We start from the raw sequence: 27,880 nt of genomic DNA, 5'->3' as shown, positions 1-27,880 counted from the left end.
GTGCAACCAAGGGCTGCTCCTAAAGTGCTTCAGCTTCTCATGGTCACATTTGTCATTCACACGTGAAATTGGGTATAATTCTCTATATTAACATGTTCATCCACGCATTAGTGTTTGGTTGTGTCGGGGCCATCGGATGATGAGAAAAAGTTAAAAGAAGGTAAAGTTAACTAAAAAGGTGAAAACAGGAGAGTATGCAACCTTCTTAGCAAGCTTTACAACCTTCTCGGTTTGTGCATTAGACAAATAAGGGCCCCTCAGAGCTGAAAACACATTGAAAAAAAAAGCTGTGCTGGCTGCCACAGAAGTGGGTTTCCTTGCAATGCTGTTGTTTTGGTTTTCATCTTTCCTCTTGTCTTCATCGGGTAACGTGTCATGTGAGCCTGATTAAATGCTTTCACAATAAGGTTGTCCAATACACCACTACTACGTGTTGCTGGAGTTTTGACCTTTTTAGACTTTCTCCAGTCTGCAGACACCTTAGAAGCATGTAATCGATGTGTGTGCGTGTTTTCCTGAGCGTGCACGGCCACCTGAAAAAGTTACTTTTTACTCAGCCTGACCTCTGCAGTGTTGCCATCCATTATAAGTAAGAGTTATGCATAGTATTTATGGTGATGCAAATGCAAAAAAGTACTTTAACCTGTTAAACCTGCTATCGGCAGAGACAAGACGCTTAAACCACCACTCAAGTGACATGAGATTTGCTGCCTCCCTGTGTTATTTAAGACCACTTTTTTCTCACATTTTACTTTAAAGTCGCTGTTCAGATGTAATAGTGTTAATACTTATATCTATCCTGATGGACCAGAGACCATTAGAATATGTCATATATTCCTGATATTTTGTACTATTTACACCACTGTGGATACCCCCCCCCCCCCCCATGCTCCTGAGATATCTTACATTTTCACTGCTTTATGTATTTGACGAGTATAAACTGAGCAGCCGGTTGTTTCTGAGCCTAAACTCGTCCTCAGATAAGAGGAATTGAGGAGGTGAGTGTTGTGCTCCTGCTTACAGTGAAGCCTGATCATTACAACATCCCAATCAATTCTCCTGTTTGGAGACAGTTGCAGTGGCAGCTGCACTGTTGCTCAATTAGGCAGCTGTACAAACAAGCAGCCCATCTGCACGGGTCTACATAGGATCAGAAAAAAAGACACACAGTTGAGCAGCTGCATAGAGAAGTGACTTGGCTCGAAGTAAACCTCTCCTGTTATAAAATATGTGTGTGTCTCACCACAGGCACCAGGTCCAGCCTGATAGTTTGATCCAAACCACATTGAGACAAAGGTGAATCAGTTACGAATCCAACATGATTGACAAATTAGTAAAGTCAGAAAGCTGGACATGGTCAGGATATGTCTGTGGATGGTAAACAAACTGTTTTTTGTCTTGTCTTTGTTGTCAAACGCAGCGGTTCCTAAAAATGTTAACTAGATTGAGGAAATTGAGGATTTAGCCTCCTAACAGCACAATTACAGCAACTGCCAAACATCAAAGGAGATTACTTGAAGATCTTTAATGGTGTTCAGGGTCAGCATCAAATGACTTCAGATTGAGGTGGTCCTGCCATCTTGCACGAGGTGGGAAGAGCACAGACATGGTAAAGGCTGCACATGCCGTGCTGAAACAAAGACTGAACAGTCTTAAAGTTCGAGAGTAATAAATGTACTTAGATTGAAAGTGAGGGTGTTTTAATCACGAACAGCAGTTGACGACCTGGAAATGTGATCCTGCTGCCGCAGGCTGTTAGAGCCAAGCACCTGATGTTCTTTGTCACTATGTCATCTTCTCAGTGTAAAAGTAATGCCTTAAATATCTTGCATGCTGAGGAAAACAATTTCATTTGCTGAAATTGGCCATTACATATTTAATTCATGACTTGTTCTACTTTGCATGCAGTGGTATCCATTTAGCTAAGATCTAAAACTTCTTACACAGTAACAGCATTGTTCAGTCCCATAAGAAGAGCGCGGAGAGGTGAACACATTTTAAAACACCGGCTTTTTATTTGAACCCGAGCGAAAAAAGAATAAAAGAAAGGAATGAGTTAATTACAAAGTTTATGCAATATTAAAAGACAAAACTGCAGTTAACAGAAGACAGTGCCAATGTCCACAAACTACAATGTTAATCTAACATGCTCATGGTTATATTCCAAGATTCTGCCTTTTAAATTAAGGTAAATGAATAAATGACTAAAGCAGATATTATCATGTTTTTTTCCTTTACAGTAGTTTCTATTGGCAGTAGTCAGGTTTACATAATAATATATTATGCAATGTTCCACTCACTGACAAATCAGCCTGGTTAATGTTTACAGACTTAAAGGTGTTACAGTAAATGTGGTGCCACATGCACTGGAAACTGCGGTGCCATTTATCAAACAGATGAAGGGGTCCCAGGTTCACGGGTTTGTGTTACCCTTAGTGGCCCTCTTTGCTCAAGCTAATGTGTGATATCAGCAGTAACAAAGTACGCATGTGCTCCAGTACTGCATGTAACTACAGTACTGCATGTAACTACAGTACAGTTAAAAGTTTGTTTTTGGAGTTTTCAGTTTTAAGTCACTTTATGCTCCAACTATGTTTGAGAATCTAACCGGTTAAAGTTTCAACTCAAAACACAAGAGCACTTTTTAAACTGCTTGTGTGTTTTGTAACATCGTTCAGGACCCTGATGGCATTAAAGCCGCTAACACATTAATCCGTGGTGAACATGTAAAAGGGACCCATAGTACGGTACAAGGAGTACTCCATGCTGAGAATAGTCCTATAAATTCACTTATGTAAAAAGATTTTTTGCAGAACTTTTATTTGCAGTGAGGCATCTTTAACTTGTATTACCAAAATACCAGTCAGCTTTTACAGCATGGGCTCTTGACACTGGTGCAGTGGACGGTTGATTAAGATATGCAATACTGCAATACTCTCCAGTTTATAATCGGAGGTACCGGTATATCAAATAAAATATAATGTATAATTAAAATGGAGTTTGCATGCTCTCCCTGTGCCTGCGTGGGATTTTTCTCCCACAGTCCAAAAAATATGCTCAAGTTATCTTAATTTGTTATTATCTAAACTGCAGGTGTGAAGTTGTATTTTTACTCAGGTGTAAATAGAATTTGTATTCTATTTTTATCCTATTGTATATTTTATTCTATTTTATTCTACTGTATATAGTATTTTATTTTATTTTTATTCTATTCTATTCTGTACAGTATTTTATTCTTATTGTATTCTAATTTTTGCTATATAACTTTTGCACTGTCCACTTCCTGCTGTGACAAAACAAATTTCCCACGTGTGGGACTAATAAAATATCTTTTTTTTTATCTTATGTGAGAGCGAATGGTTGTCCAGCTCTCTGTGTTAGCCCTGTGACAGACTGTACCCTCATGATGGATGGATGGATGGATGGATGGATGGATGGAAACACAAATACAGAATCACAGCTGTGTCACACAACTTGCTTTAATTTATTAACATTGCACATTACAAAACACCACTAGCATTCCTCTGCTGAGCCACAATGTCCCTTTAATTTATTGTTTCACAATAAATATCAAGACAGGCTAATGCCTTACATCCCACCCTGTCAGCGGCAAAGGAATAAAAAAACAGAAATCTTCACAAGAAAACATCTTCCATCCTGAAGACACAAAAAGCAGCCAAGCAGTTTTAGTGAGAATGACTACTAGCATATAGCTGGCCCAGATTTGCAATAGGAGAAAACAGCAGAGGAAAAAGGTATACAAAATCTGATATGGATCACATACTTTCATGCATTTGGGAATTGTTGGGAAAATCCAATAAAGAATATGGAAAATATAAACAGAACATTTTTCCCCTCTTTCAATAAACTGAAGTTAATATTTTTTAATGACCTACGTAAAAGTTGTGTACATTTATTTAAATAAAAAAATGTTTTGGTTTCTTCTTTTTGAAAAAGGTAGGATTGTGGTTTTGAGGTTTCATGAGGAGGCTTCCCTCCTCCTGTGCCCTAGTCTGATGACATTCACATACCAAATTGTACCTTGTCCTCAAAGCTTTGGCGTTTGATGTAAAAGCCATAAAAACTTCAACTTCACAACAGCCAGGCCAGAAATGCAGTTATTATTGAGATCACTGATTCAAGTGATGTTCATTTTTTTGCTATTGAGATTATCCAGTACACTGTAAAAACGATAACTAGCAATTGTTGATTTCACTAAAGTTTTTAAATTAAACTGACTTAGAAATAAAACTTTCCATTTACAACCTAAAAAAGCTTGTCTACCCAACAAATTTCTTTCATTGTTGTCCTAACTAAGATTTTCTAGACAGCATAACAAAGATTATCAACTTTTGAGCAGAGTTTCTGAGTCAAGTTGGGAACCAGTGGGAAACCCCGTAGATGACTGGCACATGTGGTCTGAACAAGTTTGAACTAAACCAAACGGACTTTCAACTGAGCCTGAGCAGACCTGAGCTGTGTGATAGTGGTTTACCATGTGTTCTAGACTAAAAACCTCCTAAGAAAATTTGAACCATCGTGGCTAGATTTGGATGTAAAATGCAATTTTTCGACCATTGAGGATTTTCACTTCTGCAGTTTTGGACAGGTGCTGGAGCTGCCGACCATTTACCCTAGCAGGTAAGCTAACTACATGTGTTATTAAGATTTTCTACAAGCGCCTAGGCTGCATCCTCCTGAGGACCCGGGAGGATGGAACTAGTAAAACACTGAAAAAGGCCAACTATAGCATTTTTAAGTTATCTAAGTGACTTAATTGACCCCCCCCCCCCCCCCCCCCCCCCCCTGGCTAGCTATCGAGCTGGTGGGTAACAGACGTCTCCGAAAGCGTCGGAGCACTTTTGCAAGTATATGTTGTCTTAATAAACTGAACAGATATTAGCAATTTACACAGCTACATTAACGCCTGAAAATATCTTAAAAGTTTATTTTGTGACCCAGAAAGAGTAATATTAAAACTAATTCCACAGATAGAATTTGCACATGCGCAATAAGGATCGGGGAGTCCGATCCGTAACTTTTTTCTCTCGTTTTTTTTCTACATTATATTGAAATGTTTCAATATTGCAAACATTTTAAGAGATGCTTATTATAAGGAGGACGTATTTCTCGGACGCATTTAGAGGAGTCCACTATGAATTTGGGCAGCCTTCGTCGCGCCGCTGTGTCGTAATCGGGCTACAAGCAGCCTCTGAAGGCTTTAGCTCAGAGAAAGACTTCAGTAGATTCATTGCTGGACATCTCTATAATGACTTTACTGTGAAATGGGAAAATGTTGTATTTTGTTTCTTTCGAAGGCAAAAACAAGAAGATGTTTACTTTATAATAAACTTATTAGTTATCTTAGCTAAATTTTATTTTCACAAATGCAAATACAGTAACAAAAAACCTAATTTTAAACATTACTATAATGATGTTTTATGTTACATAAAATTGATTAGTGGATCACTTAACAAAAAGGCTATGAAAACTATTACCATTTGTAGTAATTACAAATTATTTGAATGTATGTAATTCTTTGTATTACACCCCCTGGCATATGTTAATTTTGTTCTGATTGTATACATGTTCTGTATACTGTTTCTTAATAAAGTTTAATATTTAAAAAAAAAAAAGGTTTTAGCTCAGAGTAGTGGCCAGCACAAAAAGTAATGTTTAATGTTAAACACTCTGAAATTCAGACAGACATCACTAAATGACGGTATCTCACACCGGCTTTTTACAGCACTTCTGCCATGGTAAAACTTATTAGCTTATTACCCGTTTTGTAACCAGTTTCAATGTTATCTTTGCATGAAAACGTTATGTTAACCTTGACAACAAACTGGGCCAAGCACGCGTTGTCATGGAGACTCTTTCATGGGTCGGTGTAGGATATGTGCGCCAATTATATGACAGTGATATAAGTAACTTGCATATTGTCTAATATTTGTCTAATATTGTTTTTTCACTTTTTCAATAGTCACCGTTTATCCGGTGCAGCACTGTTACTTTAAAGTAATGTTTAAAGCTGACTTGACAGTTTGTCAGCTGGTGTAAGATTGCCTAATGTACTGTAAGTTAATGTCACACGCAAATTAAAGTTGTACTTCATGCTCTGTATTATAAGATTGCTACATTTTCAGAGCTTTTTACATAATGGGGAAGGAGACAATAGTAAAGGAATGATTGTGTGTTGTTGATGTATACTGTGTTACAGATAGTATAAATTTTTCTATAGTTATTGCATTTTTTTATCATAGTAACAAAAAAATGTTTGAATTCAAGCTTGCATTTATGTTACATGTCATGTATGTTATCAATCATATACTTGATATAGTAGACAAGTGGTCATATGTAAGTTAATATGATTCCTTACATATTTTTTTCATGATGTCTCTGGTTTTGGCTTGTTGATGTATTCAGCTCCTGCATCTATGGATTCCTTCTGTGTGTTAGATATGGATGTTTTATCCCATTGCAAAAGTGCTTTTGGCAAAATTGACTATGTCTCTTGTGTTTCAGGGGTGGAGTTCATGCAGTGCCGATTTTGCAAATTCACAAGCTCCAGTCAAGAGACTCTTTTGAAACATTTCCGCCTTCATCACGGACAAGGTGCACATTGGCCATGCATTCACACAGACTTTGTATGTGTATTTAAAACACCTGGAGCATTACGATCACACCTCTTAAGGTCACACTCAATAGTAAAAATCCACAAAAATTCCACATTTCAGTGTGAACATAATATATATTTGCATATTGATACTGTTTTTTGTGGAGGGTGTTTCTATTCCTGTGCAAAATGTGTATTCATGAGAGATTTTTGAAGTAGGTTTTGCGGTTGATAACACAGTCAGGCATATAACATGGTGCAGACTGTACAAGGCAGCTACCCAGAAATTTTCTGTGCTGAATAAATGGCAATATTTTGGTTATTGTCTTGTTTAGATATCTGAAGAATTTCATCGGATCACAAGCAAAGACCTCCTGGGGACGTTCAATGCATCCCTGGACAAATTTGTGCCTGGCCTGCTGAAACTATACCGGTCTAAGAAGGGAGCTCTTGGTGAGGAGATGGAAGACATCTTGGATAAACTTGATGAACAGGTAAGTGCTCCTTTACCTGACATTTTTAGAAGAGAGTATACCTTTGTCATAACAGAAAAAAATGTTGGCTTCAGCCAAAACACATCAATGGAAATGAATGTAATCAGTCATTACTTTGTTTTTATTTGGCGGTATTTTATTTAATTTGTAAAAAGAAAGTAAAATTGTTAAAATGGTGTTTTGTTTTTTTAAGTTTTACATGTTGCTGGGCCTGATCTGTATTTTATTTTCATTACTATAAGAGTTCTGATTTTGCATTGTGTGTAGGTACACCACGTTACTATACTAATTTAAATGCTTGTTTTCCACTGAATGCTCTTTAGACATCTGACATTGTGTCCCACCGAAAGACAGCAGCACTGAGAGGCCTGCCCATTTTCCTCGGAGAGGATGCAACACAGGTTTTCCTGAAGTGCTTAGTAAGTACAAAAAAGTAAAGCAAGAAAAACTAGTTGCTATGAGATGTTTTTAAAAGATGATTTAATCCAAAATGGAAATGTACACTTCCTCAGTGCAGTCCAGATAATTTTATGGTGAGGATTGCAGTTGTCATAACTCTCGCTGCTTTTTTTTCTGCTGAGGAGCACCTGGGCATTGTTAGCGGGTGTTCAACAGCAGAAAATATTTTTGTACAAAACTCATCACAGGGTTGGTTGGTGAAAGATATTGTGCCGTTAATTAAAGGAAAATAAGCTTTTTCTTTTTAAAACCTCCATGAGTCAAATGAGCATCATGGTATAGAGGTTAAAGTTAAGATCTTTAGAAATGTATTTTGTCTTTAATTTTTCTTAGCTTTCAATAATTCATATTTTACTTTTCTTCTCTTCAGGACACTGACATTTTGGAACCAGTGTTGAACGGTGCATCAGTTGCCATCCTCACCATCCTGCAAGATGACGATGCCGATACGTCTGTGCGAGAACATGCTGTTGTGTTGGAAGGGGACATCGTGCTACATAACATTCCAGACCTCTCTACTGCCTTGGCATACCTCTTTGGCCTTCTGTATGCCCTCAACATTGATTATCCAAAGCAGATGAGTTTACCTTTGAAGCAATTCAGGGCATCTTTTTTGAACTCGGTGGCTCTCGATGCTCACAGCGCATAAGGTCTCTAAAAACAAAGCTTTTGCTGTGACTGTTAACGGGGAAGCCAGACATGAGTTTAACTTGTTCTTAAACATGTTCAAGTGCATTGTAGAGTCATGTAAAAAAACAAAACAAAACCCAGTAGTTCAACCCATTTCCCTCTATATAATCGTTCATTTTACCTGATAGTTCACTGTTCATTGATGGTAACATTTCTAATAATTTTTGACTTCTGTAGTTCATCATAGTGAGCCCATGTAAAATGTCAATGTCTGGGTACAAAGGCAATTGTTTGTTGCACTACCCTATTTAGTGTGCAATAGTTAAGTTAAGCTTTTACAGGACAGCCAGGGTGTGAACGTGAATGACTAAGCTGCTGGACACTTTTCTTTTTTTCTGGACTCTGGAATTTTAATGTCTCTGCTGGGGTGCTCAAAGCACCCTAAAGAAACTGGCAACACGTTTTTTTCTGTTTGTTTGCTTTTTTACAGAAATTCACCCCACTGCCCATGACCTTCTGAAATATACTGAAAGCACTGTTGAAAAAAATAAATACGTTTTTACATAACATTCAGTTGTGCTTTGTTTTATTCAATATCTGTTTGAGTGTTTTTTCAAGTACGATAACAGCATACATTTTTCTTTATTAATATTGGTAAATTTTCAACTCACTGAAGTAAGAATTGTATGATTATTCAACAAGAATATCTGTGTTTGGTGAATTTAGGAATACATGGCCTTGGAGGGAATGATTGTATGTTAATTCAACAGGAATATCTTTGTTTGGTGAAGGCAGAAATACATGGCATTGAAACCAGAATTTCTTTGTTAGACTTACAGGATTATCCTAATTAGGTGAACAAGTAGATCCAAGTTGGCAGAACATGAAAATATTAGTTAAGTCAACTACAGTTGGCAGAAGTTGAGAAAACTCAAAAATCTCTTGCATCATGTTGCCTTGAAATTTTAAGTTTTCTCAACTTTTTCTTTTTTACAGTGTATATTCTAATTGTCTCCAAACAAAGCTGTCTGCAAAGGCACTGTGATGTGCAGCAATGTCAAATCAAAACAATCCATAAATATTCGTTTACTATATAAAGACACAATCCGGTAAAGGCTTCGGTGCCACCTGTCTTCGTTATTATTATCCATCATTTGTTTTTGCCAGTTTAAAGAATTAAAACTTTGAGTTTCAGCAGGCGACACCTGAATACACATTTAGAAAAAGATAGGTTTAAAGATCGCCTTTTTGTTTAGGAAAGTTTCAGCCTTTGTTGACTGATGGGTTAAAACTGACTGATAATAAAAAATGGATTATTGCAGTGATTCCGGACTGAGGCTTTATATTCAAAGCTCAATAAAACTGCCTGTTTCTGGCAAGGCTAGTGAAAGTAGGACTGCAGGGTACCACGGCGGCGGACATCAGTTGTCCAGCAGTGGAAGCCACCACCCAAGGAGTTGGCATGGCGAATGTTCACCTTTATGGTCTTGATACCTGCATTTAAACACACACACACAGTTATGGAGCATTTTTTCTTATTTTTTGCTGAAATTGAGTTTACTAAAAATAAATAAGGTGGTGAAGGTGGGGGGTGCTTATAGAGGCTCACCGAGGTTCTCAAACATTTTCTGAATGCTGGTTTCATTGGCGTCAACCATGACACGCTTCTCATCCAGCATCAGGACATTCATGGACAGCCATTTGGAGGACATCCACAGTGGGTGGTCTGCTCAGCAAGAGAGTGGGGTTTTTTTCAGTAAAAAAAAATAAATCTAAATATCATCTTTTTTTTTGTGAGTGAAAGAAAATAATTTTTACTTTGAGTACCCACCATCGGGAATCAAAGGTATTGGTGGTTTTACAACTGTCCAGCCAGCCTTCTTGAACATGTCTACCTGAGGGAAAAGACAAAGAGCACTGGTAAGTTTGGGCCACTCTGTGGTGGTGGTGGTGTGTACAAGTGTACCCAGAAGAGGGCAGCACAGCACTTCAGTACCTGGCGACATGGGCGATCAGGGTTTGACAGCACGAGTCCTGGCCCGATGATGTTAAACGTGGCATCAATGTGCATGGGGTTAGGGTCTTTGAAGGAGATTATGTGGACCTTGTAGGTTGGTGCCAGATGACGGCGCATCCACTCAATTCCCATGTAGTTTGTAACCTGAATAAAAAGCAGTGTGAAAGGAGAGGTTTCAGGAGCTTATCCAAGCTTCACATTCATATTCAGAGAAACATTCTTTTTTTCTGTAAGTGCAATGGATAAAAGAGAGATCTATATATGCGTGTGTGGGGGTTTATTGTGCATTTTACTACCATTTCAGCAGAAGATATCACCCATAGGATGTCATAAAATAAGCAAAATATCCTTCATACCTGGCTCCTCTGAACAAAGAGGTCCGTCCCAGCTCGAATAAAGTCAGCAGCATCGAAGCAGGGCTCGTGCTCCGTGGTCACAAACTTCCCCTGAGCAGCTAATTTGTGCCTGTCTTCCACTGTGCGGATGGGATAATCCTGAAAGGCACACATAAAAAGGATTTACACCCGTTTTGAGATATAGGAATAGCCTGCTGTCACACTATCATGTACAAAGCAATAAAAAAGTTGATGCAAAGAGGTTTGGTTTGCTATAAAGAACATAGACAAGCTGTTTAGGTGTTAATGCAACTTTGACTTAAGTCCTTGCCTTGAGAAATGACCACCTGGCTATGTTATAGCTCCCAAACTAAGGCCTCACCTGATCATACAGATCGTCGGCCATGGTTGGTTTAGGAGCAGTGGTCCACTTTGCACCTTTTCTGAAGTACTCCTTGATTAAAGGTCTGTAGGCTCGGTACTCAAAGAAACGAGCCCTCCACGCCATAGGAGCCTCGATGATCTCGTTTCCCACCACTAAAAGGATGTCTCTGGGCATGGCCGCATACATTCCTACAAGAGGGTCAACAGCAGAGAATTACTTTACAATGACTCATTTATAAACTGCAGTGTGATGCATTAACACCTTTATGTCACACATATTTGTCACACACATATTTCTGTCTTTTTACCTGATGAGGTGAAGTCTGGTGTTTTGTATTCCACAGACCAGTCGACGGGTTCTGGTCTCTTCACAACGACGCCCTCGTGACGCAGAATATTGCACATTTCTTCGATCTCAGCAACTGCTTTTTTCAAGTGGTCCGCAGGAAAAGACCAGCCCCCATACTTCTGGTAGAAGGGCCAGTACTTCTCATATGTGTTAGCCTGATGAGAGGTTTGTAGCATAACAACATGGAGTCAATCTGACAGCTGAGAGAAATGACAAGGATGCTTTGAGTCAAAGCATCTTCTGACAGCATTGCTTACTTTCACTTCCACAGTGAAGGGAGGCACGTGGGCATTTTCAGCTCGCCCCACAATCACCTCCTCCAGAGGGTCCCATTCATTGTAGCTGCAGACTGGGCATTCCTGAGGAACCGGCTCAGTAACATGTTCCTCTTCAACTACATGCTGTGGCTGTGCAGCTGCTGCACTTGAAGTGCTTTGCAGGGTCTTCTGCACCCATCCGTTCAATGCCCGGCCAAGCTGATGGAAGTGAAAACACATTAAGATTTTTTTTTGTATATATATATTTTGCTGAACAAAAATTTCATGTACTTTTGCATAAAATCTTTGGATTTAATAGATCTTGTTTTCCCCTTTTGGATCAGTTCAGTACATATTTACACTATGTGCAGTAACAGATCGGTCTACATGAAGTTCCTATTTAGTGGTGTGTTTATTTTTATTTTTATTTCAATGCCCCCAGCTCGCGTAGAAAGCGGCTGATCTGTGTGTTAACCGATAACACATTCAGGCTCCTTGGTTTCAAAGCGAAAAAGCTTCCGTGAGGTTGATTGGTTTGGTGCCAAAGTACACGTTTTATTAAGAAGCCTTATCTCCACCGATAGCCTCTACAGTGTGGCCTCCGCTGGCTCGGGAACAGCTTCAGTGTCACTGAGTTTGAGAGCGCATCTGTGCCAAACAGCTGTTCACTGTCACTCAGGCAACCAGAAAAAAAGCTTTGTCAGCAGTTAAGAAAATCACGCCAGTCACTGGAGGAAGATTTCTTGGAAATAATCGGTGCAATTACGATTTATGCACTGGATTTAAAAAAAAAAAAAAAAATCCCCTCAGCTTCATTTCTGCAACACAGTCTCCTCCAAACGGGGTCATTATGACTGCTTCGGCGCTTCTAGTGTTAATTAGACAAATAACAAATGAACAAAGCAATGAAGTGCAGCGGCAGATGTGAAGAGAAATGCCAAATTTAATCATATTTTCACAGTTTATTCGCTTTGACTGACTTGTGCTTTATAACAAAAACGCTGCTTAAGAGAAAAGAGAGAGTGAGCGAGCGCGAGAGAAAGACACAGAAGACATTAAACCACCGTAATACCAACCATTGCTCCGATCAGATGGGCAGCCTCGGCCCCCCTGCTACCTCCTCTCAGGCATCTTACTCGCAGCATTGTCCAACGTAATAGTGAGTGTGTCAGTGGAATCAAACGGCAGCGCAGGATCCACTTCTCAGTATGCTCATGAATGAAGACTCCTCAGCTCAAAGCCAACTTTATAGCTGTGGGACTACGTGCCTCTTAGGCCATTGGTCGCTTTTGTGTTGTGGGGCAACGTGACTTGAGGAAAAACGCGTTTCTGAAACACAATCCCTTACGCCAGCACATTCTTATCAGGTGGACCAGCGCCGTTAAAAGTTTCCGCGAACATCTGAAAAGCGCTATTTTGACTACAGGCTTGTAGCGGGTTTGTGCATGATGCAAACTTGTTATCTGTAAAAATATAGATTCTCATGTGTGAGCATTATTATGATTTTAAAAAAGAAATGAAAACGATTTTTGGTACTGCAGTGCAGTGGGGTGCATCTTCTTTGCTTCGGCACACAATGCCTCAAAAAACAAATAAAGCAAGCAGCCCACCACTGATTTAAGATTTTATTCAGCTATTAAACGAGGGTTAAAATGATTCTCCTTTTAAAGATCCTTTAACCCCGCTTATTGTTCCAATTACAAAATAAAGGCACGAATAGTGAAAAGTGTTTTAAATTAAACAAAGTGAAACTAGTACGTTGTTGCCAGCTCTTGAGAGCAGTCCTACTCTTAGCGGCTAAGAGGATTAAGTTTGTCGCGCATGCTCTATAAACAGGGGTGCACATAAGTGGGCCGCAGGTGCGCATTCGCTGTCCAAATAAAAGACGCGCACCAGATAAGAAGTTGCAACGCGCGTTTGCGTACATATAAAAGGCACTGTTTTTGTCCGCTAGAGTGGGATTTTCAAGGCATATTCTGCACCACATCATTTGTTTGAAGCCAGCTTACCCCCTGCAACTTTTCCGAGAACACGCGCTTCTTTTGCGGTTCGGACTCTAACTGCGTGGAGTGTGAATAGTGGACCCAGGTGCAGACATTCTAAAACTCAAACTTAACTGATGATGAGCTGTTTATTAAGGCAGACAGAACAGTACAAAATAAAAGGGCAAAAACAATGCAAACTAAGCAATAACCTAAACTGGGTAAACTAGAAAGGAAGCACGAACTATGAAAAACCCTGGCAAACAGAAAAACAAAACTCTAAACATGGCAATGATAATGAGCGCATATATATGAAAACCTGAACGCAGGACTTGGCATGAGAACAACACAGACGATCCGACAAAGACTGAATGAGAACACACAGACTAAATACACACAGGAGGCTAATGAGAGAAGTGGGAACACATGGGGTAAACAGCTGACACACATGAACATAACGACGTCCCAGTGGAAGAGTAACATTAGACACGATGAACAAAGGAACACAAGACCTCTTCAAAATAAAACAGGAAACATAAGACGCAGACATGACAACCTGAACTTGACAACGTAAGACAGAGACATGAAACACACGAAGGGCAAGGGAGACTTAACAGGGGTGGAAGACACAAGGGGAATCTAATAACAAAGAACTAGAACAACCTAGGCGTGATAAAAAATGAACTTAGAAAACCTGAAGGGCTTAAACATAAACTAAAACTCAAAACGCTGGGTCAAAAGACCCAGGATCGTGACGCAAACGCACGTACACTCCTGTCTATAAAAGCAATAAAATTGCAAGATGCCTGTTGAGATCAGTATCAATCAGTCATTCACAAAGCTCCTAAAAGTGTGAAAACAGGAGATGGCATAATCAAAGAGGTTGGCTGGGTCACCACATGCTTCCCTGGACTGTGCTCACATGAGTTTCACAACCTGGAGACCTCAGTGACCCCGGATATTACCTCGCTCTCTAAAAAAAAAAGAAAATCTCTGGCTGATGCCCAAAGGATATGCTAAGATGATGCCTTCAGATACCCACCCCAATCCCCTCTATCCCTTTGAGACAGCATCATCTACCAGTCTAAAAAAGTCACAGACAATTTTGTGACAAGGTATTAGAAATGCATTGGCATGTCAGGCTCCATTCATGCATTCATTATCAAAAAGGTGAGGGAAAGCACTGAACGAAGCAGATAAATACACAGCTGGTGTACAAAGTACAGCGAGTCCCTGAAGTCTGCCTTATGGTAAAGGAGAGGTAGTCTAGCACGTACAAACTCAGGAACCTCAGTATGGTCTTTTTAAAGCATGCCGGTTATCTTTAGAAGGCTTTTGTACCTTTGGACAGACCAGCCCGCACACTAGCGTAATACATACCAATCAAGTATTTCTTTTTCTTTTTCCCTGACCTCATTACCCCTTTGTGGTTGTCAGATGTCTGTCTGACCTTGGTACCTTCATGTACACATAATCCCATCATTGATTGCTATTGTACATACTGTCTGTATCTTTGAACTCCTCCAGTAAACACCCCACCTCGACAAACTTCAGAACAGGACTTTGGTTTAGTTGCCAAAAGTATACAGAAATGTTTCTTTACCAGACTCCTTAAAAATGTAGCAATCCTTAATATCAATCCACATTTTCTCTGTGCAGATAAATTGATATGATTGTGATAAAAAGACGACTGCAGACTGTAGCCAGCCTAACTAAACAATGACTGGATTGAGTTTTACCAAAGTTCTTCTTCAAGAAAGTCATCTTGGGGAACATATTTTGAATACCCTATTTAAACAAACTGTAATCCTCTGAGGTCGAGGGTTGAGGTTGACGTTTAGGCAAACTGTAAACAGTTTCTAATGTGTTGCCATTTTTTCATCTCCCATGACTGATGATGATGATGATGAGCCCATGAAAACTTTGGAAAACAAGTTTCAAAAGGCAAAAATTCCATTAGTTATTAGGGCTTAGGGTACTTTTTATCATTAAAGATGCCAATGAAATAAATAAATGTCATATAAGTTATTAAAAATATTTTTTAACATCTTCTTTGGCATGAAAACATTTCCCTTAAAATCTTTACTCATCTTTTACATGTTCACAAATCTGCACAATAGAGCCAAATAAGAGTAACCAGCAGCATAAGAGTGTGAACATTATTTAATATTCAGTTGTGATTTCAATGTTTATGATGTTTATGAAGTTAGGGGGAAAGTAGAGTTATTCCCTACCCAGTTCTCTTTTATATTTTTCTATCTTAAACAAGATGCTGGAAAGTGAAAGCTTCAGCAGCAGCAGACTGATGACAATGAATGAAATTTGAATGCCAAAAAAGAAAAGAGCGCCACCTGCAGGAATTTTACAACAGTTTGCAAAAATGTTCAGACTAAATAAAGAAAAATCCACAACAGTTACAACACAGACCGACAGAGAGCTGAGTGTTTAAACTTTATGTGCATGTGTGTGAGTATTTTTGTATGAATATGCAACCATTAGCATGCAGCATGTTGGCCACAGGACCAGAGGCAAAGATTAACAAAGTATCAAATATCAGGTCACATAAGATAAAGATTCAGATAAGCAATATACCTAATTTTATAATAATACAGCAACTATAAAAGACTAGACTAGTCGTTCCCCAAACGTTTTTCTTTTATCAATGAGCAGTAAATGAGTGTTCCTGTCACAGGCTGTAATAAAAAAGGACGTAGTCACCTGGACTGGAAGTTCAACCAAATACAGGAGTAATTTATACTTGTATTGTTTCTGAAGTATGGAGGATTGTTGGGAAATTAATGCATGTATTTACAAAAATTACAATTTTTTTTTTCAGTTAGGAGTACCACCTGGAAATTTCAGAATTTTGAGTTTTTGGTTTAGACCATATACGGGGAGAAACAGATACTTTGTGTTTTGGTGCAGCTTTTATGCTCAATCCAGCATAAAAGCTGGTTTTTCATGACATATAAATGTTCAAACATTGCCATGAATCAGAGATGGCGAAGGAGAAGTCCTGTGTTGATTTGAGATGGAATGACCCAATATTCTGTGAGCAGAACAAGGATTGTGTCACTCATATACTCACTGGCCACTTTATTAGGTCCATTTTGATAGTAAAAGGCTGAACCCCCTTTTTTGCCTTCAGAACTAACTTAATTCTTCGTGACATAAACGAAGGTGCTGGAAACATTCCTGAGATATCCTCATCCATGTTGACATGATAGCGTGACATAGTTGCTGCAGATTTGTCAGCTACACATCCATGATACATATCCCATACCATAACACCACCAGCCTGAACTGTTGATACAGGCAAGATCCATGCTTTTATTTCATTTAATCTAAATTCTGATCCTACAGATTGACTGCAGCAGCACTCATCGGACCAGGGAACATCACTCCAGTCTCTGCTGACTTCTGCTGCTGTAACCCATCTGCTTCAAGATTCAATGTGTTGTGCATTCAGATGTATTATTCTGCGTACTTTGGTTGTAATAAGAGTTTGTTTGATTTCCTGTTGCCTTACGATCAGCATGAAGCAGTCTGGAAAGTTTTGTCTGACCTTTGACAAGGGTAAGGTATTTTGGGCCAGAGAACTCATTATGTAGTTCATCTTTTTGAACTATTGGTGTAAACCCTATAGAGAGTTGCATGGGGAAATCTCAGTAAATCGGCAACTTCTGAAATACTCAGATCAGCCTATTTGACACCAACAATCATGACACATTACTTTTCTTCACTATGCTGATTCTGAGCTTGAACTTCAGCTGTCTATATGCCTAAATGCACTGAATTGCAGCCACGTGATTGGCTGATTAGATATTTGCTGGTGGGCGTACATTCATCATGTGACTCCATGGATGGCGCTTAAGCCTTCATTGATAACTCGAGTTTAACCACCAAACTGAAGGCTATATAAACAAGTGGTATAACTTTATTTGACTCCTTGACTAATGATGAAGCTTCAGTCAGGATACAAACCTTAAACTTGACATCTACCCAGTGAACACCATCCGCTCAAACAAGATGTTATGTTGTGTAGCACGTACCCACTTCACCCCTCACATGCCTCGTTAGAAACGCCCATAAGACTTTGTTATTCTCCAAAAGTTGCTGTCAGTTGTCTGTCAGCTACAATCTAGAGAGCACGTCCTACTTCGCGCGTTTCATTGGCGTCTCTTACAGTAGCTGCTGCTGCCGCTCTCACTGACGTGATTCCAAGTACTTGTTTTTCTTATGAATCTTCGCATTCTTTGAAACAAACGCTCCGCCCCACTCAGCAAAACCCTCATCTGCAACACTCCCCATTTTGCAGCAGGGCTTCACATTTTTCTGTCCAAGCTTTAAAAAGAGAGAGAGAGGTCACGATGGAAATCTATATTTCAATCATTTTAGCAAGTCTGCTCATCATACCGTTTGCACTCAAAACCTTTTCCCCCTATGTCTGGATGGACATCGTGTATTTCGGGGATCTAGTGCGTATTTTGGTAAAGTTTGTAGCGAGGCGCAGAAGGAGACCTCTCTTCTTTGTTTTGGACCGTTTTTTGGAGCAGACCGAGGCGCATCCTGACAACACGTTCATAGTGTTTGAAAATGAAAGCTACACATACGCTTGCACGGATAAGAGGAGTAACAAAATTGCAAACGCGCTACAGTCTCACGCTGGGTATAAAGGTGGCGACACCGTCGCGCTTTTTATGGGGAACGAACCCACCTTCTTGTTTACCTGGCTGGCTTTGGCTAAACTGGGCTCCCCTGTAGCTCTCCTCAATCATAACATCCGCACCAAGTCTTTGTTGCACTGCTTTAATTGCTGCAAGGCTAAAGTGTTGATAGCAGCCGCAGGTATGCCTCCATGTGCTTGCTTCAAAGCTGTTTTTGTTGTTGTTGTTTTTTTTTATTTCTGCTTTTTCAGAAGCTCAAATAGTGTAAACCAACCTTTTATCTTTTGATCCACATAATTAGGTATTCAGTACAGATTTTGATTAAACCTAGCTGTAACTTTGAACTTGTGGAGTTGGCTTGGTTTTCCTTGCCTCCAACAAGGCTTTGCAGTAGAGGTGAGATCAATTCATATATTAATAGTACTGATACCAACGCTGATATTGGTCTCTGATCGATACTAGTGCAATAGGATTGATGCTTTGTTTCTATCCACTTCAGCCCTGAATTATGTGAAATGAAGAAAAATATACATCCAATGTGCTGTAAAACCTGGCTATTTTATTTGTAACCTACAGCACTTTTAAACAGAAGCTGACTTGAAATGCTTTAGAGACAGGCATGTTTACAGTCCAGGGCTAAAAAAAAAACCCAGTTTCAAAACACGTGGAAAGCTGAAAGGTCTGTTTTGTTGTGTTAACTTATTATTGTGAAAATTAGAACCATTGAAATTTGTTCAAAATTTGCTAAATTAAAAGTTGATATCAGTATTGGTATCAGGATTACTGGCCCTGTGTTTGCTTGGAATCAGATCGATACCAAAGTTTGCATTATTGCACGACACTGCTTTGCTTGTCCTGCTTTGCCTTATGAATGTGCTTTATGTGCCTTTCCAGAACTAAAGGAGGCCGTGGAAGACGTGCTGCCCTCCCTGATAGAGCAGGGTGTCACTGTCCTCCTGATGTCCAAAAACAGTGACACGCCTGGAATCCAGAGCTTCTCTGATGAAGTCGAGAAGGCATCGGATGACCCCATCCCTCGATCCTTCAGGTCACACATCACATTCAAAAGTCCTGCAGTTTATATTTACACTTCTGGAACCACAGGTACGTGGCAGGACTTTGTCCTGTTGATCCCATTAAAAGTGTCGTTCAGTTTCAGAATTTTGCGGCTTGTTGTGTTTCTGTAGGTCTTCCTAAGGCAGCTGTGGTCAACCAGAACCGCATCTTAACAGCTCTGGCTGTGTTGTCATCAAACGGGGTGGTATCTAGTGATGTCTTCTATCTCAACCTTCCTCTGTATCACACAGCTGGATTTGTTGTTGGGTTCATTGGCACGATTGAGACAGGTGAGGTGACTGAGCAGTAGCTGTGAGTTAAAGTTAAAAATAAGACTTTGTGAGAGCTGGGTTCATCCTCTACTGAGATAACAAGCGCTGTTTAGTTACATACATTTCAGAGTTTGTCAAACAACAGAGACATCTGCTATGTACAGAGGTCAACGTCACTTCTATTATTGACCTCAGGAAATTCCTATGCTGTCAGGGGTTTGCAAGAAAACTGGTTGCAGGTAAGGCATTTTGTATGTTAAAATCAAGAAAAATGAAGCAAAACCTGGTTTTATTGTACAAAAATGATTGGATTCATCTATAATTAGAGTAGGCCTTCACACAAACTTAGTGCATAAATGTAATGGACAGTTTTTCGTCAGATTCAGGTTCACATTGCTGCCATAAAGTACTGACACACAGTAGAATCTTTGTCTCCATGTCTGATGGTTTTATAGTTTTAATCCATGGATTAAGTGATTAAGAACATTCTCTTACTTGTACTGTAAAGCTAAATAAACCACCCAAATCCCAAATGGATTAGCTAAAACAAATGCATCATCACAAGCAGTTGATTTCTCTTGAACCACAAGTAGACACTGACTGCGCTCCCTGAAGATCATGCAGATCCATGAAAGCTCCTCACGTGAGCTGAGAGTACACAGCAAAAAAAAAAAAAAATATATAAAAGTATAAGTGAACTAATTTCTACTGAAATAGAAGTGATCTCCCTGCGCCATCTCTCTTTCTTGTTACCCTGGTAGAATCCAAGTGAAAGAGTCTTTTGTCACTGTGAACCTGTAATCTGAACAGATCCTATGAAACAGCTTTTTTTCCTAAATAGGCTAAAGTTCACAAAGCTCTTATATGTTTGACTAAGCAGCCACGTTGCACACTTATTAGTAAAGATTCAGCACTGCCCCGGGCAGTCACTGTTTTGTTATTTAGCACACGCAGTTATGCGGCACTGAATTTAATCCTATTGGATTAGATGGAGTCACTATTTCCATAATGACTTAATTGCCTCTCATTTCTAGATGAATTTGCATATGCATGCATTTATTTATTCAAGTGTAATAATGTAAATTTCTGTCTTGAAGGATCAACTATAATTCTGAAGAGGAAGTTTTCTGCCTCTCAGTTCTGGGATGACTGCAGGAAACACAACGTGACTGTTATCCAGTACATTGGAGAGGTGATGCGTTACCTCTGTTGTGCACCAAAGGTAAAATGATTCTAATAGGCGCCCACTTGTAACAGTTAGAATGTAACCGTGCGTTTGCAGTCAAAGCATTTTGAAGACTTACAGTATTGTGTAACTAGGACACAGACAGAGTCCTTGTGATCGTTTTTGTTTTCTTCCTGTGCAAAAGTCTCAAGCCACCAAAATGATTAGGTGCTGCTGAATAGGTGTATTTCTGATTTTTGCGGTGATGATTTTCTGTTGGCTTCATCGGGTGAGGGCCTCCAGCTCGCACTGGAAGGGTTCGCAGCCGAGTGTGAAGCAGCGGGAATGAGGATCAGCACCTCCAAATCTGAGGCCATGGTTCTCAGCTGGAAAAGGGTGGAGTGCCCACTCCGGGTCGGGGATGAGTTCATGCCCCAAGTGGAGGAGTATCTCGGGGTCTTGTTCGCGAGTGATGGGAGAAGGGAGCCGGAGATCGACAGACGGATTGGGGCTGCAACTGCAGTAATGCAGACGCTGCTCCGGTCCGTCGTGGTGAAGAGGGAGCTGAGTGTAAAAGCGAAGCTCTCGATTTACCGGTCGATCTACGTCCCTACCCTCACCTATGGCCACGAGCTGTGGGTAGTGACCGAAAGAACGAGATCGCGGATACAAGCGGCAGAAATGAGCTTCCTCCGAAGGGTGGCTGGCCTCTCCCTTAGAGATAGGGTGAGAAGTTCGGCCATCCGGGAGGGGCTCAGAGTAGAGCAGCTGCTGCTCCACATCGAAAGGAGCCAGCTGAGGTGGTTCGGGCATCTGACAAGGATGCCCCCTGGGCGCCTCCTGGGTGAGGCACTGCTGTCATCAAAGCAGAGGGAATCTAAAATATAAGACATATTTAGAGTTATGTATCAATTATTTCTTTGCTATATAATTCCATATATCTTCCTTCATATATTTGATGTCCTCATTAAGTAGCTACAATGTAGAAAGTAGTAAAAATAAAGAAAAAACATTAAATGAGAAGGCGTGTCCAAACTTTTGACAGGTAGGTCCCATGTTAGGTTTTTTGGTGGATTTTCTTTCTTGTTTCTCATGGGCATCATTTTCAGATAGTTCTGTTGACCTTCATTTGTCCAGTTCCCTCAGATTTTTTTTTTTAAGAACACACTGCACACCATCCTCAGATATGCCAAGATTTTAGCTAATAGCTCTTTGGGAATCCCGTTTTGGTTCAACTAAATAAATGGGAACAAACTGTGTTTTGTTTTTGTTTGTTTTTTTGACAGACTGCGAGTAACAAAGTACCTAAAGTTAGAAGTTATTAGTTAGGTTGTTTTGTCTACTCTGTGTAGAGATGATACTGCTTCATCCCTCGTGTTAGGTGTCCTTTTATGCTTGAATGATTCCTATGTCAACAAAAAAACCAAAAGAAAAACAAACAAAAGGAAAAAAAGAGAAAATGGTCAGGTATGAGGACTGGCCTGAAAATAAGTAGAAAAAGCAGCCAACGTCCAAACAAACTATACAAAAATGAGGGGTAGCTCGAGACTTTTGCATAGTACTGTATTCCAGTTTCTCCCGTGTTGTAGAAAAGCCTTCGCAGCACTGTTTTGATAATGTGATCGCTGAAAGTGGCAGAACTCGGCTTCTTAACTGAAACCTTATGAGGGATTTAAGGTGGACTTCTTCGTACTCAGGGGTGTTGAAACGTGAATAGATAAGGCCTTTAAAGTAATATTATCTTGGACAGCATTTATCTGGACTGTACCTGCTTTTAACATTTATATTTGATGCAATAACTTCAATATCTGCTGCTGAAAGTCACATTTGCAATCATTCTAGCGTCTGCAGCTCAAATAAACTCGCAGGAGTCGCTGGCTGGGATGCTTACGGGCACCACGCCTCGTCTCTCTCAGATACTGTAAAACTTGCTCTTCAAGACAGCTGCAGAGGCAGAATACTGGGAACTAGTTGCAGCAAGTTGCTGCTGAGGCCTATCCAGTCAGAGATAACTTTCCAAATCTGTACATTCCCAAAGCTCAGCACAGCTGGCTTACCAAAATAGAAATCGTTAAATCTCAACTATCGGGTTCCAGGTTTCTGCGCCAGTATCTGCGGGGTTCTGAACTGCAGAACAAGAATCAAGCTGTTGTTTAAAATATCACCACTAACTGCATGTGTTTCTGATATTTTCAATATGTATTTGTATTTATTTAGATCTACTGTAAACAGTCGTGTATGCCATTCAGAGTATCCAGTTGCATCACATGAGGCACAGTCTCATTTTACTGCGTGACCCTGCACGAGCCCGATGAGGTGGTTTGTCTTTATCTGGTCACCTCTAGGAATAGATGCTGGCCTTTACTTAAGACGGCCATATCAAGTAACTTTGCATACCGAATCTTCTTGTATCTAATTTAAGGGTCAATTTTATTTCAGCAAATGATATTTCTTAGAAATTACATGTACAGTACTTAAAGTGCCGAGTACTGTTGAATCCAACTGAAATTTTTTTGTTGTGAGTCGGATTCTCACATACTTAGAGATTAGGAATTAAAGGGCTTATTAGATGTCTGATGTCTTTTTAATACAAGACATCAGTGTGCTCATAAAGTGTGCAGTCTTCATTTCTATTCTAAAAGCCCTTAAAAATGTTTTTGATTAGTTTCTTTTGTTTTAGAGTGAGCTGGTACTAGTGCTGCTCTGTGGTTGATACATACATGGTGTATTTATCTTTTTGTATTAAGGGCGAAAGATCATCAAAGATGGCGATTTGCTGAGTGCCCATGGATACACACATTTCTCGGCTAGTTGTTATCTTACCCGTGGGGGGCGACCGTGGCTCAGGGGGCTCTCTGTCCTGGTCGTTGTGTCCTTGGGCAAGACACTTCACCTACAGCCTACTGGTGTTGGCCAGAGGGGCTGATGGCGCGATATGGCAGCCTCGCTTCTGTCAGTCTGCCCCAGGGCAGCTGTGGCTACAACCGTAGCTGCCTCCATCAATGTGTGAATGTGAGAGTGAATGAATAGTGGCATTGTAAAGCGCTTTGGGTGCCTTGAAAAGCGCTATAGAAATCCAATCCATTATTATTATCCGAAATGGCAACTTTAAAAACAAATTAACTAAGCTCATGGATAGCTTCTTGTATTTTGGATGTTTTCTTGAATTGGACACTATGTATTTCTACTGTGCTTGCAAAAAGACTCACATTCTTTATTTCTTATTTCAAACTACAGAAAGACAATGACAAGGACCACAAAGTAAGACTGGCCATTGGCAACGGCATCAGGGCAGAGATATGGAAAGAGTTTCTTAACCGCTTTGGGAACATTCAGATTCGAGAGTTTTACGCCTCCACTGAAGGAAATGTGGGATTTTTGAACTACGTGGGGAAAATTGGAGCTATTGGACGAGTCCACTTTTTTCATCAGGTAAAAAAAAATCCCAACAGCAATCATTCTTTAATGTTATATGTATGGAACGTTTTCAGATTTACTAAATATTTAACAGATTGTCTATTAAAATAATTAATCTTTGAAAAGCGTGCAAGCAAACCTGACAGATTAGCACGTGTTATAAATTATCTTGATTTTATGAACTATTGAAAGTATTTTCTTTATTGCAAAAAGAGATATTATGTGCGTAGATAGTACTTTTTATGTTGGTTTAATATTGTATTGAACACATATTATCATGTTCGTCCTGTAGAAGCTGTTCCCTTATACCCTTGTTAAGTATGACACAGAGCGAGATGAGCCAGTACGAGATGCTAACGGCCTCTGCATTGAGTCGCGCAAAGGTAAAGAATAACTGCAGTTCTTCTTTCGAATGGCACATCCATCCATTAATTCATCCGCAATGGAACCTGGACTCTGTCCCAGCAGACACAAACTCTCTGCAAGTTACGTGCATCTTCTTCACTTTTCTTTTTTAAAGGTGAACCAGGACTGCTGGTGTCAAAGATTACAAACTTGGCCCCATTTTCTGGCTACGCGCAGAATGAAGAACAAACTGAGCGGAAGAGACTTCACAATGTTCTCAAGAAGGGCGATCTTTATTTCAACACGGGAGACCTGATGAGGATCGACAAAGATAACTTTATTTACTTCCAGGATCGAGTAGGTGACACATTCAGGTACTGAACCCACCATGATTTCATTTGGAAAATTATTTTTGTTTACAGAACTAATTTTCAGGTTCATGCTGAAGCATTAGCCTTATTATTTAATTACAAATGAGACTTCAACAAATGGATGAAACCTGAAGAGGTGGCTGACTTTCCACTGCTAAAAGTATAAAATGCTTAATTCTAACGGGCTTTATTAGACACAGTGAGTGAAATAATTATTTGATTCTTTGCTAAATTTGTTAAGTTGGCTCGTTTAAAAGAAGAAAAAAAAAAAGAGAAATAGAAGAGTCTCAATTTTTTCATGGTATTTTCATTTTAATGGAGAAACCAGAATACCAGGCAACTATTTAGGGAAAAAAAAAAAAAGGTAAAAATTGATTTTCATGTCATTAAGTGAATAAGTATTTCATCCCCAAGCAAAGCATGCCTTATGCCTGAGTTATGCTTCAGCACGTAGTCTACGTCATAATGCCATAACCTTCCATGTAACCTGGCGTGCACCTGCAGTCTTCAGCTTGTAGGGTTTCTGATTACGTCATAAATTACGATGTACTTTTCCTGCAAAAGTCTAAATTGGGCTTTAGTATTTGGTGGAGTAACCCTAGTTGCCAACCTACAGTGAGATGTTTCATGGATGATGAGATCTAGATTTTGTGGCACATGGCCCTGTACATTTGCCCTTCAGTGTGGTGAAGTTAGCAGCAAAACTGTCCTAAAGCATAATGTATCCACCTTCCCTGCTTGACTGTGGGGATGGTGTTCTTTGGCTCAGATTCAGTGTTTCTCTTCCGTCAAACATAACTGGTCAAGTTCATGCCAAAGAGTTCAATATTGGTTTTATCGGCTCACAGAACATTCACCCAAGCCTTCTCCTAGTCATTTAGTCATTGTTTACTGGAAAACTTAAAATGGTCCTGTACATGTGCCTTCTTGAGCGGGCACTGTAGGATGTCAGTCTATTATGGTGCAGTGTGTGACTGTGTTCCCAGATGTCTTCAGATCATTAAGAAGCTCCTCCTGTGCAGTTTTGGACTAATCCTCCACCTTTCTCAGGACCGTCCTCATCCCACAAGGCATAATCTTGCATGGTGCTGCAAATCAAGGACGACAGATGATCATTTCATGTTTCTTCCATTTCTGAATAATTGCAGCAGCAGTTGTCACCTTCTCACCAAGCGTCTTGCTAATGGTCTTGTAGCCCATACCAGCTCTGTGCAGGTCTGAATGATGTCCTTGTCCAAGATGTCATTTAACAGTTCTTCAGTTTTGCTCATGGTGGTGGACAGGTTTAAATGGAAGAATTAGATTCTCTGGGCTAGTGTGCTCACACGCATAGAACGAGTTGAGATCAGGCGTATGTGGAATTGATAGAATCAGTGTGTTCACTCAATGATGTTCAAATCAATTTCTAACTATTATGTAATGTGTTTTTTGTTGTTGTTGCTTTTTTGTTTACATTTTGTCTCTCTACATGAAGCTCAAACTAACATTAAAGATTAGAGACTGATGTTTTTTTTGTAATAGAGCAAACTTACAAATTCAGCATGGCATCGATTAATTATTTCCCCCCACAGTATATATGAATATGAATGCTGCAAATGATGTTTATTTAAAAAGGAAAAAAGTTGAAACGAAACAATTTATTATCCTGGTTACGTGTTTTATAATCAGCCTTTTGCTGTGAAAACACAACCCATGATTCTTACACAGCACTCTTTTCAAACTAGATTTCTTTTTTTTGTGTTTATTTTAATTACACAACCCGACCGCTAACAGTAATACAGCAGTTTTGTGTTGACAGCAGATTTACAATTGGTACAGTAATTGTTTTATAGGACATTTACTTGTTGAGAAGGTTTGTTCACAATACTTGTCAGGACTTTTTTTTCTACATGGATGAACTTGCACATTTTAGTTTCGCCTCTGGTAAAAAGAGCCCTGCAATAGACATGAAGTTGCAACTTGTGTGAGCCCACAGGTGGAAAGGTGAGAATGTTGCCACGACCGAGGTGTCTGACATCTTGACGATCTGTGATTGTCTCAAAGAAGCCAACGTTTACGGAGTCCAAGTGCCAGGTGATTGTTACTTTCTCTGTATTTTTTCAGCTCACCATGATTTCTATAAGAATATCATCACCACCTTTGTTTTGCTATGTAGGCCATGAGGGGCGGATAGGGATGGCAGCTGTCACTCTGAAGAAAGAAGTCCAGTTTGACGGACGTAAAATATACAACCATGTGGTCAGCTGCCTGCCCTCATATGCACGTCCTCGCTTTATAAGGATGCAGGTAATTTAATTTTCTGTTTCAGTTTAGGATGAAACACCAGGCATATTTTAATTTTTGAAAAGAAACAGAGTAATCATTGATCCAATATTGATGATTTCTTTCTGTGTAGAGCACTGTGGAAGTAACTGGGACTTTCAAACAGATGAAGGTAAAATTAGTGGAGATGGGATTTGATCCAGGACGTATCCAGGACCCTCTTTACATCCTTGATGATAATGCCAAGAGCTACGTACCACTGACAGCTCAGATCTATCATGCCATCATATCAGGAAGCACGAAACTATGAGCGGGCTCTCAGTTTTCACCAGATGTGCAAGCTTTTTGGGTAATTGGTATTTTTAATGAATTAACTTCCAGCTCAGGGAAGAAACACACACTTTTCAATAATGCTCTAGTTGGTTAAATCACATTTTTTAAGGCAGCACGTGGGACTCTGTGTACAAGGGGCGGGGTTTGTCACACTATAAATGTGTATTTACTCGCACGCTGACTTCTGTTTATGCATGTACTTTTTTTTCAGTGTTGTGTTCATGTGTTATGGTACGACAATTGTGGTGAAGAAACACTATGGATAGACGGTGTAGTTTACATACTTTATTTCATACTTGTTTTTTATGTACTTCACAAGAATTATTTGCTTTTCTTCAAGTGATGAGTACCTCATGATCATTTAATACTTACAAAATTATATATTAAGGGGAATGATATTAATGCATTTTATAATAATGTGTCAGTAACTGTAAATGTGCGTTGCTTTCTTCAGAATTAAAGTTAAGCC

General features: G+C 39.6%; 2 protein-coding genes across 2 annotated transcripts; one reads left to right on the top strand and one right to left on the bottom strand.

Moving 5' to 3' along the window:
• Nucleotides 1-8,800: 8,800 nt before the first annotated feature.
• gatm (glycine amidinotransferase (L-arginine:glycine amidinotransferase)) lies at nt 8,801-12,822 on the bottom strand. Its single transcript, XM_026163942.1, has 9 exons — nt 12,618-12,822; nt 11,542-11,760; nt 11,244-11,439; nt 10,934-11,124; nt 10,573-10,710; nt 10,196-10,360; nt 10,031-10,094; nt 9,809-9,925; nt 8,801-9,693 (listed from the first exon to the last, which is right to left on the bottom strand). Exons 1-9 carry the CDS (start codon nt 12,684-12,686, stop codon nt 9,581-9,583), a joined length of 1,272 nt encoding a protein of 423 aa, XP_026019727.1. The 5' UTR covers nt 12,687-12,822; the 3' UTR covers nt 8,801-9,580.
• A 4,810-nt stretch (nt 12,823-17,632) lies between these two features.
• Nucleotides 17,633-27,592, top strand: LOC113020177 (very long-chain acyl-CoA synthetase-like). The gene is made up of 10 exons (XM_026163933.1): nt 17,633-18,371; nt 19,085-19,294; nt 19,378-19,536; nt 20,616-20,740; nt 23,921-24,115; nt 24,393-24,483; nt 24,621-24,819; nt 26,792-26,889; nt 26,972-27,102; nt 27,212-27,592. Exons 1-10 carry the CDS (start codon nt 17,894-17,896, stop codon nt 27,386-27,388), a joined length of 1,863 nt encoding a protein of 620 aa, XP_026019718.1. The 5' UTR covers nt 17,633-17,893; the 3' UTR covers nt 27,389-27,592.
• The last annotated feature ends 288 nt before the right edge of the window (nt 27,593-27,880 follow it).

This window comes from Astatotilapia calliptera, chromosome 1, assembly GCF_900246225.1.
Source record: "Astatotilapia calliptera chromosome 1, fAstCal1.2, whole genome shotgun sequence".
NCBI lineage: Eukaryota > Metazoa > Chordata > Actinopteri > Cichliformes > Cichlidae > Astatotilapia > Astatotilapia calliptera.
The sequence above is the reverse complement of the archived record's forward strand: the minus strand, read 5'-3'. Positions and strand labels throughout refer to the sequence as shown.